General features: G+C 57.4%; 3 protein-coding genes across 3 annotated transcripts; all 3 read left to right on the forward strand.

Moving 5' to 3' along the window:
- The first annotated feature begins 1,034 nt into the window (after positions 1-1,034).
- Positions 1,035-7,666, forward strand: SMARCD1 (SWI/SNF related, matrix associated, actin dependent regulator of chromatin, subfamily d, member 1). The gene is made up of 13 exons (XM_066207342.1): positions 1,035-1,199; positions 1,274-1,461; positions 2,194-2,236; positions 2,322-2,444; positions 2,697-2,819; positions 3,304-3,420; positions 3,715-3,816; positions 4,111-4,272; positions 4,386-4,483; positions 4,931-5,066; positions 5,376-5,498; positions 5,739-5,840; positions 6,021-7,666. Exons 1-13 carry the CDS (start codon positions 1,035-1,037, stop codon positions 6,072-6,074), a joined length of 1,536 nt encoding a protein of 511 aa, XP_066063439.1. The 3' UTR covers positions 6,075-7,666.
- A 1,118-nt stretch (positions 7,667-8,784) lies between these two features.
- Positions 8,785-13,679, forward strand: GPD1 (glycerol-3-phosphate dehydrogenase 1). The gene is made up of 8 exons (XM_066207344.1): positions 8,785-8,878; positions 9,056-9,233; positions 9,629-9,769; positions 10,144-10,282; positions 11,139-11,251; positions 11,382-11,615; positions 11,983-12,089; positions 12,256-13,679. The coding sequence occupies exons 1-8, from the start codon at positions 8,838-8,840 to the stop codon at positions 12,350-12,352; spliced, it is 1,050 nt and encodes a 349-aa protein (XP_066063441.1). The 5' UTR covers positions 8,785-8,837; the 3' UTR covers positions 12,353-13,679.
- A 1,694-nt stretch (positions 13,680-15,373) lies between these two features.
- Positions 15,374-16,703, forward strand: COX14 (cytochrome c oxidase assembly factor COX14). Its single transcript, XM_066207366.1, has 2 exons — positions 15,374-15,450; positions 16,403-16,703. Exon 2 carries the CDS (start codon positions 16,411-16,413, stop codon positions 16,567-16,569), a length of 159 nt encoding a protein of 52 aa, XP_066063463.1. The 5' UTR covers positions 15,374-15,450; positions 16,403-16,410; the 3' UTR covers positions 16,570-16,703.
- The last annotated feature ends 95 nt before the right edge of the window (positions 16,704-16,798 follow it).

Below are 16,798 nucleotides of genomic sequence, written 5' to 3' on the forward strand. Positions count from 1 at the left end.
TTGCTCCAGCAGCTCCACGTCCTCCCTGTGCTGGGACCCCCAGGCTGGAGGCAGCGCTCATCAGATGATCATCATTAATTGTATAATTAATACTCGTGGTGTCACTGAGCACTTGGGTTTTTCCATGGATTAATGCTGACTGGATTTGTGTCCCTTTTCTCTCTGAGCACAGGAAACTGCTTCAGGGAAAAGGAACTTAATGTTAATACTTGCAGAAAGTGGCCTTTAACTCCAACCTCCTGCTCTCCATGGAACCCCAGAGGAGACAGGAATCCTTTTCCTGGTGCTTTGCCTGAACCTGCACAAACTGGATCCATTCATGGCCATTTGTTTGCTCCACAAACTTCATCCCTAAGATCCCAGAATCCCTGAGGTTGGAAAAGATCACCAAGTCCAAACTGTGACTGATCCTCACCAGATCACTGAGTGCCACATCCAGGACATTTCCAGGGATGGCCACTCCACCAGCTCCCAGCTCCAATGCCTGACCACCCTTTCCGTGGAGAAATTCCTCCTGAATGTTATGGAGGGCAGCTCTGGCGAGGGGTATCGCTGCCACACCTGCACATCTGACAAAGCCACATCCACCTCCCCCCCCAGCACATCCCAGAGCAAGGGAAGCTCCAGGAGCAGGGAACAGGGGCTGTGACCACGGCCCGGCAGCGGGGGCTGACACCTGCCACCCCTTCCCAGTGCGTGTGACGATCCCGCAGCCCCAACCCCACCCCTCGTGGTCCCCGTTGTCGAATTTGCTTTTCCGCACTCGCTGTCTCACATCCTCACCGTGCCCATTCCCTTCTCTGAACCCCCAGGACCCTGCACCCTCAGTCTCACCCCTCAGGGTTCCCGTTCCCAGCCCTGCTCGCCCTTCCCGCACCCCCGACCCCTCACGACCCCAAAGCCGGCAATCCCCGCCGCCCGCTCCTTCCCTCCGGCAGGGGGCGCTGCCGGCGGCGGGCGCTGCCGGCTCCTCCCCGGCGCTCCGCGCGCCGTGCGCGGCCGCTTCCGGTTCCGTTCCCTTTGTGCGAGGCAAGATGGCGGCGCGGGCCGGGTTCCAGTCGGGCCCTGCGAGCGGCGGCGGCGCCGGAGCCGCGCCTGGGGCCGCGCTGGGCCCGGGAGCACCGGGCGGGGCGGTGCGCATGGGCCCGGCGCCGGGGCAAGGCCTCTACCGCTCTCCGATGCCCGGAGCCGCCTACCCGGTGAGGCGGAGCGGCGCGGGGCGGGGCGCGGGGCCGGGCGCGGCGGGCGCTGACCGGGTCTCTTCTCTCCGCAGCGCCCCGGGATGCTGCCGGGCGGCCGCATGGCGCCGCAGGGCCCGGCCATGGGTCCTCCCGGCTACGGAGGGAGCCCCGCGGTGCGGCCCGCGCTGGCGCAGGCCGGGCTGGACCAGGCTCGCAAGCGGCCGGCGCCGCAGCAGCTTCAGCAGGTGCAGCCGCAGGCGGTGCCCAACCGCAACCACAAGTAAGGCACGGGGAGAGGGCGCGTCCCGGGGCTAACGGGGACATCCCGGGGCATCCCCGGACAATGGGAGCATCTCGGGGCAGCAGCGACGTCCTTGGGCAGAGGGGAGATCCCTTGGGCTGTCGTGGGGATCAGGAGGAATTTCTTCATGGAAATTGCCAGGCATTGGAAGGGGCTGCGCAGGAAGGTGATGGAGTCCCCATCCTTGGAGGTTTCCAGAGAATGACTGGATGTGGCACTCAGTGCTCTGGGCTGGTGACAAGATCGGGAAGGTCTTTTCCAGCCTCAAGGATTCTGGAGTTCTCGGTCATCCTGGAGCACTCAGGGGGCTGAAAGGTCCCGTCAGGTCCTTGTGCATTCCCCTGGCATTGGAGGACAACGCTGGGCAGGGCAGGGCTCAGTTTGTGTCACGTGCCTGCATCCTGATGTGATGCCCCAGTGAGAATGAAATTCATCCTGGATTTAAAACGCTGTTCCTGGAAAAGCCAATCCAAAGTCGATTGAGGCTGGAGAATCCCTTGGTGTGGGCATTGTGTCACCTTCCCAAGGGATGAACCCCCTTTCCAACGGATGTCATTCCCTTTCTGAGTGCTCAGAGGGGTGGGGAGCACTGAGATAACCAGTTACTCACCCTGGAGCTGGGCCCAGCTAACTGGGGAGTCACTGGGCAGTCAGTGCTGCAGGTCGGTGAGTTCCCATTTTCACGCCCGTTTTGCCTCTCGCCCCTGTCAGCGCCAAGAAGAAGAAGATGGCAGATAAAATCCTCCCGCAGAGGGTGAGTGGGACACAGGGAGGGGCTCGGGGGGGACGTGAGGCAGCCCGGGGAGCTGATGGGCATTTCCGTCCTTGCTTGGCCACAGATCCGTGAGCTGGTGCCCGAATCCCAGGCCTACATGGACTTGTTGGCCTTTGAGAGGAAGCTGGACCAGACCATCATGAGGAAGCGTCTGGATATCCAGGAGGCTCTGAAACGCCCCATCAAGGTAGGGGAGCCCGGGGGTTGTATCCAGGGGTTGGAGGCTCCTGAGTTCAGGCAGCAGGAGGGCACTGAAGGGTCGTGTCCTGTGAACGTGGCATATCAGGGGTCCCAGCAGCACCTCTGTTCTCACTGTCTGCTCCAGGAGAGGGAGAATGTGAGGCAGCTGAAAACACTGAGCTCGGCTTTAGCAAAACCTGTGCAGGACAGTTGGCCCTGTAGAGGAGAATTAAGGCTGAGCTGATGCTTTCTCTCGTAGCAAAAGCGAAAGCTGCGGATTTTTATCTCCAACACCTTCAACCCAGCCAAGTCGGACGCGGAGGACGGCGAAGGAACCGTCGCCTCCTGGGAGCTGCGGGTGGAAGGACGGCTCTTGGAGGATGTAAGTGCCAAGCACCCAACCTCAGAGGAGACTGTGCATCTGGAATTGGCGATGAAACCAGTTTGCTAGCGTCTGAGAGCACAGCTGGGGCTTGATATCCTCCTTCATCTCTGTTTTCCAAGGAGACTGATGGTGGCGAGACCGAGAGCCCAGCTTGGAGACCGATGGGTGTCCCCATGGCAGGACATGGGTTGTCCAAAGTTCTTAGAGTTGTGAGAATCACTGGTGAGAGCAGCACAGTGGCACTTGTGTCCCCAGCTCTGAGAAGCAGGGCACTGGCATTGTACGTAACTGCTGAGGGGTTTAACTCCTGCGAGCTCGTCTTTAACTCCAGTCTTTCCCTTTCTGACTTGGAAACTTGATTTTTGAGCACACGTTGGTGAATTCAGGTGTTCAGAACTTACAGGAGCTGTCGTGCACGGTGGCTGTGCTTGAGTGCTGAGACTTGCTGCCCTAACCCTCTTCCTCCCTGTGTTGCTTGCAGTCTGCTCTGTCCAAATATGATGCCACCAAGCAGAAAAGGAAATTTTCGTCCTTCTTTAAATCTCTGGTCATTGAACTTGATAAAGACCTGTATGGCCCTGACAATCACCTAGTAGAGGTGAGCTGCTTTTTGCTGTGTTTCCTCTGAAAGTGGGTTGGTGTTTGAGCAGGTGGGGTTTGTGGAAGGTGGGAATCCTGGGAGCCAGGAGCTCTTGGATTCTCACTTTGGCTTTTCCTCTCACTTGCTGAAAATCAGAATCAATGTATTGACTCGTTTCAAACTCTTAAGTAGGAAGAATTGGAACTTTCTCTAGTTGGGTGGGGATTTACTAGCAAAGCTTTTGAGTGCCCAGCAGCAGGAGCAGGGGGAATCATGTGGGGCGGAACTTCTAAATTCCCTCTCATGTTCCAGTGGCACAGGACTGCTACTACTCAGGAGACAGATGGCTTCCAGGTGAAGAGGCCGGGGGATGTGAACGTGCGCTGCACTGTCCTGCTGATGCTGGATTACCAGGTAGCACAGTAGGGAAAAATTCCTCCCTGTCGGGGTGGTGAGGTCCTGGCATAGTTGCCCAGAGAAGCTGTGGCTGCCCCATCCCTGGAAGTGCCCAAGGCCAGGTTGGACAGGGCTTGGAGCAACCTGGGATAGTGGAAGGTGTCCCTGCCCGTGGCAGGGGGTGGAATGAGATTTCTTTAGGGTCTTTCCCAACCCAAACCATTCCATGATTCCATGCTGGCAGCAGCCGTGCTGGGCATGCACCGTGACCTGTGTCTGGGCCTGCCTCACCTCTCCGTGCTCTTCTTTCAGCCTCCCCAGTTCAAACTGGATCCACGCCTGGCTCGGCTCCTGGGCATCCACACCCAGACCCGGCCCGTGATCATCCAGGCCCTTTGGCAGTACATCAAGACCCACAAGCTGCAGGACCCCCACGAGCGGGAGTTCGTCATCTGTGACAAGTACCTGCAGCAGGTGAGCAATGGCAGGGCTGGAACAGCAGCACCTGGATCAGTTTTCCCTGTGTGGGCAGCCAGGGGTGGCTGCACCGAGCCCCTGCTCCTCCCTCAGCCCTGTCTCTGTCACAGATCTTTGAGTCGCAGCGGATGAAGTTCTCTGAGATCCCACAAAGGCTTCACGCCCTGCTGATGCCCCCCGAACCGATCATCATCAATCACGTGATCAGGTGAGGCTGCTCCGTGCGAGTTCCTGTTTCCAGGAAGGAGTGGGAGGGATGGATTAGGCTGGCTCGGGAAGACAATGTGAGATATGTCCTGATTTTCAGCAGCGGTCCCCGTGTTGCCTGTCACTGTTCCTTTGTACAAGAACAGCCGCCTCTCTCATTACCACATCCCTCTTCCAAAGGCACTCCCACATCCCTGCTGTCCTTTGCTGTGGATAGAAGCCTTTTTAGAGCAGTCACTCATTTCTTTTGCTGCAAAGGCACCAGTGGGCTTTTTGCTACTTTGGGGATTGAGGCTGACAGTGGCATGGCTTTTCCCTGTCCCTGCCTGCAGTCCGTTTGCTGCAGAATCCCAGAGCAGCTGCATTTGCTGCTTCCTTGAACTGATCCCAGATTTTGCCTTCTTTCTGGAGCTATTCCCTGATTTTGGCTTCTTGTGGTTGTCCCCAGTGTTGACCCAAATGACCAGAAGAAAACAGCCTGCTATGACATTGACGTGGAGGTGGACGATACCCTGAAAACTCAGATGAATTCCTTTCTGCTGTCCACAGCCAGTCAGCAGGAAATTGCTGCTCTGGATAACAAGGTAGGAAAAGCTTCTTCAGGTCTGCTCTCCTTGTTGCTGAGCAGGGATGTGTCTCTGGACAGGAGTGCTCTGTTTATTGGAAGCTGCAGTGGGATGAGCCGTGTTTACAAATATGTGGCTGTACCTGGAAATGTAATTTTTAAAGCAAAAAGTCTATGGGAAAATTAGTAGTATTTAGAGCAGAAACTGAAAATCTGCCAAGTGTAAGTCAGCCAGAGAGTGCAGGAATTTGCCTTCATGTGTTGGTTCTCTTGATGTTTCTGACTTCTCTCCTGTTCAGCAGTTCCATTCTGTGTTTGTCTCCTTCAGATCCATGAAACAATTGAGACCATCAACCAGCTGAAGACACAGCGCGAGTTCATGCTGAGCTTTGCCCGAGATCCTCAGGGCTTCATCAACGACTGGCTCCAGTCCCAGTGCCGGGATTTGAAGGTAAAAGCTTTGTCTTGCGTGGAAGGTGGTCCAGTTCACACACTTCCCTCATTAGAATGAGCTCCCACAGAGAGAAGGAGGCAATTTCCTCCTCGGAAAGCGAGCCTGGGATTTGAGTCAAACATAAGAAGCTGACCTGAGTGCACGGAGATGTCTGTGAGGGAAGGGAAGGAGGTGGGTTTGCTCAGCACAGCCAGAGCTTTTGCACTTGCTGAGCTGTTGTGCCTTTGTGCTCCCCAGACAATGACTGACGTCGTTGGGAATCCCGAGGAGGAGCGCAGAGCCGAGTTCTACTTCCAGCCGTGGGCGCAGGAAGCCGTGTGCCGATACTTCTACTCCAAGGTGAGCAGGGCTCCCTCTCTGCCTGTCACTCCTTGGGGCACACAGTGCTGGGGGAAGGTGGTGGCTGCATCCTGGTCCCAGTTGGAGCTCACCCTTTCCCAGCTGGCTCCTGTGGTAACTGGGTGCTGTGGTGCTGCACCACCCCGGGATGTTAATGCTGCAACTCGGCTCCTCTTGCAGGTGCAGCAGAGACGGCAGGAACTGGAGCAGGCCCTGGGGATCCGGAACACATAGGCTGCTCTGCTCCTCCCCGGGCAGAAGCATCACAGCTGTTTGTGGAGACAGAGCTGCAGAGCTCACTGTTCCAGCTCACCGAATCCCACTCCGACAGCAAGGCCCACGTTATTCATCCTGGCATTGTCCCTGCTGGGGCAAGTCCAGGACACCTGGGGCAAGCAGACAGGCTCCAATGAGCACACATTTCTACCTGGTTTTCCTCCTGACTGTTGCCTTGGCAGTCCCAAGGCTTCCACAAGCATCCCCGTGACGCCGCCCTGCCTGTAGTGTCCCCCGTAGCCAGAGTCTTCTTTCAGCCCATTCCTCCCCAGCCAGCATCTGGTTGGGCACTCAGAGCTGGCTCTGAAGCCTGGCTCGGCTTTAAGGTGTGGCTGGGCTCTTCCCTGCCACGTTTTACAGCCCGTGCCAGGCACTGTTGTGGGCAGGATGCCGCGAGCTGACATACCTCCCTGCCCTCACCCCCTCCTCGGAGGGTGCTGCTGCACTGGGCTGCCTCATAGGTCACTCTCCTCCTTGAGGAAGTTACTGAACTGTGTAGAGAATTGCTTCTTCCCTTCTCCCTTCTTCCCTGCCCCGTTCCCTTCGTGTTCCATGACAGACTGTCCTAGGCTGGGATCACAGGGAGACAAGGCTTCCTGCAGGGATGTGGAAGCGTTGGAGTGATGCAGCGCTCTGCACTTCAAACACCTACAAGTGGGTTCCGGCAAACCACGTGGCTGCTTGTTTTCCCTGGAGCAAGGAGAGGGGATGCAGCAGCTGCCTGGAATTCTGCAGGGACAGTGTTGTAGGCTCATTCCTTTGGGACAGTTGTCCTGCGTCACTGGCTGTGGGGACCAGAGGCTCCTTCATGTGGATCCAAGGGTGTAACAGGACAGCCCTTGGAAATGGACATTTTTCCAAGCATATGTGAGTTAGCAGGTGTTTCCATGCTGAAGCTCCTGTGGTTTGTAGTCAAGTTTTAGGCTGTGGGGCTGCCATAGGGCCCAGCAGGGTTCAGGAATGTACAAATAGATTTTTCTCCACTGTGAGGAGTAGCAGCCCTGATGCCTCCTCCTGGAATGAGTTACTGGTGGTCAGGCTTAGGAGAATGAAAGAGCTCCTCTTCACCCTGATCCCAGTGTTTCTGCTCGGGACTATAATGCAAATGGACTCAAAAGTTGGTCTGACTCTTGGAATAGCTGCAGGATCATGTTACTGATGAGCCCTCGCCCAGTTCAGTGTGGCTGGGGAGGCTGCTGTGAGTTGGAGCACCTGGGTGGCCCTACTACTCCTTGTGTCTGTGTTACTTCATGTCCCTGAGTAATAGACTCTGGACTTCCCCTCTCCTTTGCCCTTCTGAAATGCTCCTCTGTGGTACTGGGGTGAAGGTCTTGGTGCCGGAAAAGCAGCCCCTGACTCCTCAGGGTACTCCCACAGGAGGGATGCTGAGTCCTACATAGGCAAACGTAGCTGTTGCAGAGTAACTGCTTTTCTTAACTGAATATTACGGTTTTTTCCATGGACCAAATTTTTTTTTTTTTTTTTTTTTTTTTTTGTACTGTATCCTTGTAGACGTCACCCAGTTTTAATAAAAGACTCCTGTGAAGGAAGCTGTCCTCCTCCTTCCATGCTGACAGCTTGCACTCTCCCAACTGCCATGGGGGATGAGCCTGGTGACTCCCAGGGAAAGGGACAGGATTATCTCTGCTTCCTTCTTTTCAAAGCCAGCAGGGTTAAGTGACTGCAGAGAAAATGTTCTTCATATTTTGGCCATTTATAGCGAGCCCTTCTCGGAGGGATCTCCCAGCTTGCAGACTCTGCTAAGCCTTTGCAGAGGTGCTTTTGTGGTAAACAAAGTAACTCGAGCAAAACTGGAAATCCAGTGGCCAGTGTTAGATCCTGAACTGCCCTGCGTCCACTCAGCTGGATTGTTGGACATCCCAGGGGAGTAGGGCAGAATTTCAAGGAAACTAGCACAGTTTACATGCAAAGGTTTAAAATTATCCAAAAGGGGATTTATTCTCTCCACCCTGCTTGTTTATAGAACTTAAATGCTTTGCTGCACACCTGGGAGCCCTTGGGGCAAGAGAAGGATGCTCGGGGTGAAGAGGAAAGTGCTGCTGCCTCGGGCTGTGGTGGGGGCAGGAGCCGAGTCCTGGCGCTGCACCAGGCGGTTCCTGCTCCTTCATGGGGGGGAGGAAATGGCACTTTTTAGCAAGAGGGGGACAATGAAATGCTTTTATGCAGAAAGGCTCAGCAGTCACGAGTCACAGGCCTCGCGGGGTCTGCAGCTTCCTCATGAGGGGCAGCTCTGATCCCTGCTCTCTGGGACAGTGACAGGACCCGGGGGAACGGCTGGAGCTGTGTCAGGGGGCTTGGGATGGATATTAGGAAAAGGGTTTTTTTCCCCAGAGGGTGCTCAGGCACTGACCAGGGAATGGTCCCACCCCTGACCCTGCCGGAGCTCAGGACAACGCTGTCAGGCACAGGGTGGGATTGTTGGGGTGTCCTGTGCAGGGCCAGGGCTTGGACTCTCTCATCCTTGTGAGTCCCGTCCAGCTCAGCATATTCCATGATTCTGTGACTCCTGATTCTGCGGGCTCCGAGCTGCTCCAAGGCTTTGCACCTGCCGAGCACCGAGCACCGGCTTGTGCCGGGAGCGGGTGCTCGGTGCCCCCGGGGCGAGGCGGGGCCGGGGGCGGGCCGGGGCCGCCCCTGCTCCGGGCAGCCTTGAAATAGCAGAGACGGGCTCCAAGCCCGCAGTGCCCCGCTCCCGGCATCATGGGTGGCAAGAAAGTTTGCATCGTGGGCTCTGGCAACTGGTGAGCGCCGGGTCCCCTCGGCGAGCACAGCGCGGTCCCTGTCCCCCCCCTCCCCGTCCTCCCTCGGCACCCCCGGTAGCCGGTGCCAGCCATCCCCATTCCTGCAGGTCACAGCGTGACCTGTGCTGCCCTGGGCTCCCCAGTGCCCACTGCCACGGCCTCCCTCTGCCCTCGCAGGGGCTCGGCCATCGCCAAGATCGTCGGCAGCAACGCAGCTCGGCTGAGCAGCTTCGAGAACCAGGTGAACATGTGGGTGCTGGAGGAGGAGGTGGGCGGCCGGCGGCTCACGGACATCATCAACACGGAGCACGAGAATGTCAAGTACCTGCCGGGGCACAAGCTGCCCCCTAATGTGGTGAGTGCGGGCTGGCTGCCAGCAGTCTCTCCGAGGGGCAGAGCTGACGGCTGGGCTCTGGGGAGAGGCCAGCAGCTCTGGGGGGCTGCTGGAACTGCACGGTGTGAAGGCAGGGGATGCCCCGGGCTGTGCAGGGCTGTTACGCCCTCCCACTGACCTTCATCTGTGCTTGGGTGAGCTGCAGCCCCGGCTGCTCTCGCTGCCCACCTTTGCCCCTGCTCTGGCATCCCACAGGCTGGGCTGGAGGCCATGTGGCTGCCTCTGAGCTGGCATCATCCTGCTCTGCTCCAGCCCCTCTGCCCTGCCAGCTCTGGCAGGGACCTCGGCATGGTGACTTTGGGCCCTTCCTTCCCTTCCAGCTTCCCAGTCCCTAATAACAGTCACGCTTTATTCAGGTGGCAGAGCCAGACCTGCTCAAAGCCTGTGCAGGGGCCGATGTCCTCCTGTTCGTGGTGCCCCACCAGTTCATTGGCAAAGTCTGTGACCAGCTCAAGGGCCACGTGAAGAAAGAGGCTGTTGGGATGTCGCTCATCAAGGTGTGAGCAGGAGCAGCACTCGCCAGGGTGCCAGGCCAAGGCAGGGGAGCTGGAAACAGCCTGGCTTGGAGTGGCTGCCAAGGGAATCCGGGGCTTTTGGAACAGAAATAGGCAGTGGGGGGAAGAAGGGAAGTGGGGGTGGAGTCTTTGTGGGGATTTGGAGGTGTGAGGGCATAGGGGGGATCTCAGGTACTGAGCTCTGCATGTCAGGATCAGTCAGAGCACTGCAGCACAGGGAATGGCAGGATTGGGGTGCAGGGCAGGTGTCCAGGAGGGGAATGGTCTGGTTGGCAAGGTGGTGTTCAGTCAAAGGTTGGACTCGATGTCCTTAGAGATCTTTTCCAGTCTAATTGATTCTGTGATTTCTGTCCCAGGGTGTGGATGAAGGACCAGACGGGCTGAGGCTGATCTCAGACATCATCCGTGAGAAACTGGGAATAGAAATGAACGTGCTCATGGGGGCCAATATTGCCAAGGAAGTGGCAGAAGAGAAGTTCTGTGAGACCACCATCGGTAAGGAGCCAACATGCCTCCTCGTTAGCAGCTTTCATTTGTGATGAGCAGGAAGAGGCAAAGGCTGGAGGATGGTGCAGCTCAAACTCCTGCTGCCCTGTTCCTGGGAAGACAGGAGACTCCATAGGAGCTGGCTGAGCCCATTCCCAGGGTTTGTGATGGGATCACTTGCTTCATTAACAATGGTGTTGTGTAGCTAAAAGTTCCTGCCAGCCTGGACCCAGCGTCAGGCAGCTGCCTGGCACAAATTAAAGGGGTGGGCACCAAGAGGCTCTTTAGGAATTAGTTCCATCCTTGGTTTCCTTGGGCTTCACAGGATGCCCACCTGGATCTCATGTTATTGCCAGCCAGGACTGCTTGGAAGTTCATCTGGTGACTGTTTCAACATCCTCCACACTGTTGGGGACTGTGCACAGAGCCAAAGCAAACAGAACCGTTTGCTGGCTCAGAAGTTGTGGCATTCAAAGTGTCTGTTTTATTAAACAACAGCAAACACACTGGGCAGGATGCTGGGGAGGTGGAGCAGAGCCCACAGCCCTTGTGAGCACACAGGACCCTGCAGGGCCAGGCAGGACAGAAAGCTTTGAAGATGCTTTTAATCTACTGAGCATTCAAAAAGTCATTTCTGTCTTGCTTGACACAGCAGCAGGGATTGTCCCTATCTTCTGGGAATGCCAAAGTTGAACATTGCTTATCTGTCAGGCGATGTGTGCCTGGCTCTGTGTGGACCTGCACGTGTTATGCAACATCCACTGGTTGGGCAATAGGTTTCCCACACTGGATGACCTTCAGGAGAGCACGAACCTACCTCACGGTCTTCCCCATCATCTTCTTCCTCGTCCCTTTGTCTCCTCAGGCTGCAAGAACATGAAGCACGGGCAGATGCTGAAGGACCTGATGCAGACACCCAACTTCCGTGTGTCGGTGGTGCAGGAGGCTGACACCGTAGAGATCTGTGGGGCTCTCAAGGTGGGTGAGCGGAGCCCGGGGCTCTGCAGGGAGCTCAGGGCAGGAGGGACGATGGGCACTGGCTCATGGATGCAGCCAAGCCCCGAGTTCCATTGGGAAGAGATCCCTCCACGTTGCCGTTGTTTTCCAGAACGTGGTGGCTGTAGGAGCTGGTTTCTGTGATGGGCTCGGCTACGGTGACAACACAAAGGCTGCCGTGATCCGCCTGGGCCTGATGGAGATGATTGGCTTTGCCAAACTCTTCTGTAAGGGCCCTGTCACCCCCTCCACCTTCCTGGAGAGCTGTGGCGTTGCCGACCTCATCACCACCTGCTATGGGGGCCGCAACCGCAAGGTCGCCGAGGCTTTTGTCAAGACTGGGAAGGTGAGCAGAGCTGGAAGAGGCTGACTCTGACACGTGTGGATGAAACTGTGTCAGGGCAGGTTTAGGTTTGGTATCAGGAAAAGATTCTTCACCCAGAGGGTGGTTGGGCACTGAACAGGCTCCCCAAAGGCGGCCAGAGCTCAAGGGGTCTGTGTGGGGCCTTCCAACTTGTGGGTCCCTTCCAACTCAGGATATTCCATGATTGTATGATCCCTGCACCAACCTGGTGAGCAGGCAGGGAGGTGATCCCAGTTAGCACTGTGGGATCTGTCTGTGCTTGGCTTAGTGCTGCAGCCCAGCTCCAGGGCAGGAAGGCGGTGCAGCAGCGGGGTTGCAGGTCCAGCTCCTCACTGCTGGGTTGTTTCAGTCCATCGAGCAGCTGGAGACGGAGATGCTGAATGGGCAGAAGCTGCAGGGTCCCCAGACATCTGCTGAGCTGCATCTAATCCTCAAGAGCAAGAATGTAGTGGAGAAGTGAGTGCTGGAATCTCTGTGCTTCGTTGGGGTGGGGCCGGGACCTTTTCAGGAGCAGCAGGGAGGGGAAAGCCCCCTTGGTGTCTCTGCACTGTCCACGACACAGCAGCTGCTCCTGTGTGCCACGACTCTGCCATCTGTGGTGATTTTCTCTGCCTGCCCGCAGGTTCCCCCTCTTCACTGCTGTGTATCGGATCTGCTACGAGGGAAAACCCGTCACTGACTTCATCGCGTGTCTCCAGAACCACCCTGAGCACATGTAAGGGGCTCTGCCTGCAGACCACAGGCCCTGAGCTGTGCTGAGAGCTCCTGCCCTCACCAACTTGATCTGCTGCCAGCCTTGGAAGGGACCCAGGTCTCCTGGGAGCCTTTGCAGACTGCTGGAAGAGCAGAGGTTCCCTGACACTGCCCTGGACACTGAGCCTGACACAGAGGTACCTGCTGGCCTCTCTCTCTTTGAAGGGCTCGTTTAATTGCTGCTGCTGTCTAAGGTCTGCCTTGAGCAGGGCTGAGCATCTTCCTCCTTCCACTTCCTCACAGTGGATTCAGCTGTGGGAAGGACTCTGCCAGGCCATCATGATGGAAAAGGGCTGGGCACTGCCTGGGAGGGAAAACAGTGTCCCAAGTCCTCCCTCTTAGCCCCATGGAGCCGCTCTGGGTGACACCAGCTCTTCCCTATCTGCTGCTGCTTTTGCATTCCCTGTCTGGTGGAGAGGGCACAGTCCCCTGCCAGGCTCCACCTGGTGAGTGGAGCTCTCAGGACTTCCAAAGGCGCTGAGGATCTTTCTAAGCAGCACCAGGCACAGACAACGGCATTCCTTCCCACCCTGCCATGTGCTGCTTTCCCCCAGCTGCTCCTGCTGACCCAGGGATACTCTGGAGCTTGTTTATTTAGAGCTTTTGCTCTATCAGATCTGGCCCCAGCCCTGGGAAACTCCCCTGTTGTCACAGGTTTGCCTGTGCTAATTCCATGCCCGCTGACTTCTGTCTCTGTCTCATTTTGTCCTCTGGGTGTTGGCACTGCAGGGACCAACTGCCCCCGAGTCTGTGTGAGCAGCTGCTGTGACCCCTGTACCTGCACAGCAGGCAGGTGGGTCCCCACAAGGCACCTGAGTCATGCTGCTGTTAAATAAATGCTCCACAGCCACACTTTGCCTTCCTCTGGCTCGCCTCAACCTGTGCTTTAGAGCGTTCTGTGCTTCCATGTGTGGCTTGTCCAGGAGCTGAGGAAGGAGATCTCACACTTCCCCTCACGTGGGGATGCTGCAAGCTTCCCACTGGCACGGGGGCAGGAATAGGCAAATGATGCACAACAGGTACATGGAGATGTCCAACATCCCAGGACAGGACAGAGGTCTTAGCCCTCACACTCAGCCTTTGAAATCTGCCCCTTGTCCAGCCGGGTCCCACCTGTCCCTCTGCTCCTCTGAAGCTGGTGGTGTTTGCTCAGGCCACCGTGTCCAGCAGTCACTGATCCTACCTGGAATGCTGCAGGGTTCCCTGTTCTCCCCCATCCGAGTCCCAGAGCCAAAGGGTCTCTGACTAGCCGTGTACCTTTAAAATAACAATAAACATGGAGAGGAAATAGGAGATGTTCTCCTTGTTCTGTGGCTTCAGTGCATCGCTGTCATTGGGTTGGTGCCTGCTGGACTGGCCGAATGCTCAGAGCAGGGCACTGCCCGTTCCCTCCTGGCTTTGTACCCTCCTGTGCTGTCCCAGAAACAAGAATGTCCCTGTAGGTCCCTGTTTAGCCACAACGTCACACAGTGTCCCACTTGCTTTGTCTCAGCAACGGTTCCAGGATTAAAATTTGGCCGTAGGACTATGGTGGGTTGGGATTGCAACACTGAGCCGGGTCCAGAGTCCTCACCTGGGGCCTGCAGGAGCCAGGCCAGGACCCCACTGTGCCCCACACACCCCAGGCCTCTCCTCCTCTGATGGGCTCCCCAGGACATGCTGTGGGATTTTATTCATCTCTTCCCAGCTGCTTTTCCCAGACTCGCCTTGTCCCTGTGTGTTTTTAAAGGAGCCCCGTACTGAGTGACCTTTCCAAGGCTCTGAACCCTCTGCTCGGTGTCTTACAAGGGGAATTTAATCTGCTGGCACCGCACTTGTTTCTGTGCCTTTTATTAGCCACGTTGTCTCAGCAGGCACTCTGCGACCTTTAAATTCAGAACTGTCGTGTGGGGGGAGCTGACACGGCTTCCTCTGCTGAGGAGCTTTATTGAGCTTGGAGGGAGGATAAAGGAAGTCCAGCGTGTTCCTGCAGGGCTGGCACGACTTGTAGTTCTCTTTGTCTTCAAGAATCCAAGTGTTTGGATACGAGGCTCATGCAGGAGCGAGGGGCCCTGAGCTCCACTCCCTTGCAAAAACTGTCAGCACCTGCCTGGAGCTGCAGCAGAATCCAGCGGGGATTTGTGTTTAGCTGGGAGCTCCTCTGCAATGGAAATGCTTTGTGCATCCCCTTTGTCCATGTTTCTTTGAGCCTGGAAGCATCCAAGTCCCTGCAGACCCTGGCTGAGGGTCCCAGGTCTCACGTGGGAAGACCATCACACTGATCTCTCGCTTTCAAACACGCCACACTCGAGCTGGATGTCCCGAGCTATAAAAAGTCTTCCCTTTGCCATTTGGAATTATGTTCTGCAGGCTCAGCACATCCCAGTGCCGCAGCCCCCGGGAGCTGCTGCTGGGGGAAAGAAGGATGAGGAGGGGGAAAAGAGAGATCCTGGCAGCTTTGGAGCTTGAGATGGAGCTCCTGGATGGAGCAGGGTTGGGACAGCAGAGTTCAAATGTTGGAAAGGAGCTCCGGGAGGGAAGCAGCTGCCACAGGGGGGGACAGGGGGGGACTTGGGGGAACACGGCCTGTTGGGAAGGAGGCTCTGGGCTGGGGGGAGTTCCTTAGGAGCCCTTAGGAGTTCCCCCCGACCCTCGGCATGGCACTGGGACCCTCAGGATGGCACCAAAGCCCTTGTAAAGCCACCGTGACCACCGGGATGGCACGGCGCCTCCGAGCCTCAGGGCTGCAGCAGGAGAGCCTCGCCTCCATCCATGCGCGGCCAAAGACTGTCCCTTGCGGGCTCCCGGCTCCGCACCTCAGCCAGGGAGGCCGGCGGGTTCTGTCGTGCAGGGAGGCCCGTGTGGGCTGCACCGCGGCCCGAGGCGGCGGCGATGGCGGCGGGAGCGGCCCCTGAGGGGGAGACTGCGGCGGCGGCGCCGCCAGGGGGCGCTGCGGGCACCGCGCGGGCTTCCCGCGCCCGGCGGCGGCCACACGTGACCCCGCGGGACACGTGACCCCCGCGGGACACGTGATCGCGCCACGTGACGCGGGCCGGGAGAGCGGCGGAGCGGGACGGGAGGTCAGGTCAGTCCGGAGGGACCCGACCGCACCGGACGGGACGGGAAGGGACGGGAAGGGAAGGGAGCAGTGAGCCCGGAGGGACGGGATGGTGGACGGGACGGGCGAATCCGCGCTCCCTGCCCCGCTCAGCCCCGCCTTCTTGCGGGCCGGTAGTCAGCGAGCTCACCAGGTGAGTTCTCCAGGGACCGCTGCTGGGTCCAGTCTCACTCACCGTGTTCATCACCGAGTCTGGATGAAAGGATCGAATGTGGCCTGAGCGGGTCTGGTGATGATACGAAACGTGGGGCAGTGGCTGATCCACCCCAAGGCTGTGCTGCCGTTCGGCAGGGCCTCCATCGGCTGGAGAATTGGCCAAAGAGAGACCTCACGATCTATTAGAATAATCTAATGAGGCTCAACAAGAGCAAGTGTAGGATCCTGCACCTGCGGAGGAATAGCAGGGAGCATGACCAGCAGGTCAGGGAGGGGATCCTGCCCCTTTGCCTTAGAGAGGCACATCCAGAGAGATCTGCCCAGATCTGAGCTCCTCATGACAGGACAGACAGGGAGCTGATGGAGATGGTCCAGTGCAGGACACAAAGATGTTGAGGGATCTGGAGCATCTCTCTGAGGAGAGACTGAGAAAAGACAGACAGGGGATCCTATTAATACATATAAATATCTCCAAGGGGTCAGAGGATGATGCCGGGCTCTTTTTGGGGATGCCTAGAAACCGGATGAGGAGCAACAGTGATAAACTAAACCACCAGAAGTTTCACCTCAACATGAAGAACTTCCCGTGGAGGGGGGCAGAGCACTGGAACATGGAGTCACAGGAGTCTCCCTTTCTGGAGGCACCCCAAGCCCACCTGGATGTGTTCCAGTGTCACCTGCTCTGCGTGACCCTGCTTGGACTAGATGAACTCCAGAGGTCCCTTCCAACCCTGACTCTCCTGGGATTCTGTCTCTCTTGCAGGTGCAGCCATGGTGTCCAGAAAGCAGCTGGCAGACTTTGGCTACAAGGCCTTCTCGGGCTCCATGATGCTGCTGACGGTGTACGCCGGGTACCTGTGCAGTGTCCGCGTCCAGAGGATGCTCCAGCACCGCCGTGAGCGGGAGAACACGCCCGGCCCCGAGAGCTGAGCCTGTGCAGGGACCGGGACTGGGAGCTGGGACCGGCCCTGGGAGCTGAGCCTACGCTGGACCAGCCCCACCTTCCCGGCCCCCCCTGGGCTGGGGGAGGCAGATGGAGCACAATAAAACCTATGTGGAAGTGGCCTGTGTGATGGTGTGTGTGTGTCCCCCAAATCACAGACTGGGCTGGGCTGGGAGTGACCTCAAAGGTCAATTGGTTCCACCCCACTTCCATGGG

This window comes from Chamaea fasciata, unplaced genomic scaffold (assembly GCF_029207755.1).
Source record: "Chamaea fasciata isolate MVZ Bird 193981 ecotype frontalis unplaced genomic scaffold, bChaFas1.0.hap1 SCAF_41, whole genome shotgun sequence".
Classification (NCBI taxonomy): domain Eukaryota; kingdom Metazoa; phylum Chordata; class Aves; order Passeriformes; family Sylviidae; genus Chamaea; species Chamaea fasciata.

Coding starts and splice junctions, on each gene's coding strand:
- SMARCD1 (XM_066207342.1), top strand. CDS start 1,035: ATGGCGGCGCGGGCCGGGTTCCAGTCGGGCCCTGCGAGCGGCGGCGGC. Junction 3,421..3,714: donor CTGACAATCACCTAGTAGAG/GTGAGCTGCTTT, acceptor CTCATGTTCCAG/TGGCACAGGACTGCTACTAC. Junction 3,817..4,110: donor TGCTGATGCTGGATTACCAG/GTAGCACAGTAG, acceptor CTCTTCTTTCAG/CCTCCCCAGTTCAAACTGGA.
- GPD1 (XM_066207344.1), top strand. CDS start 8,838: ATGGGTGGCAAGAAAGTTTGCATCGTGGGCTCTGGCAACTG. Junction 10,283..11,138: donor GTTCTGTGAGACCACCATCG/GTAAGGAGCCAA, acceptor TTGTCTCCTCAG/GCTGCAAGAACATGAAGCAC. Junction 11,252..11,381: donor AGATCTGTGGGGCTCTCAAG/GTGGGTGAGCGG, acceptor GTTGTTTTCCAG/AACGTGGTGGCTGTAGGAGC.
- COX14 (XM_066207366.1), top strand. CDS start 16,411: ATGGTGTCCAGAAAGCAGCTGGCAGACTTTGGCTACAAGGCCTTCTCG.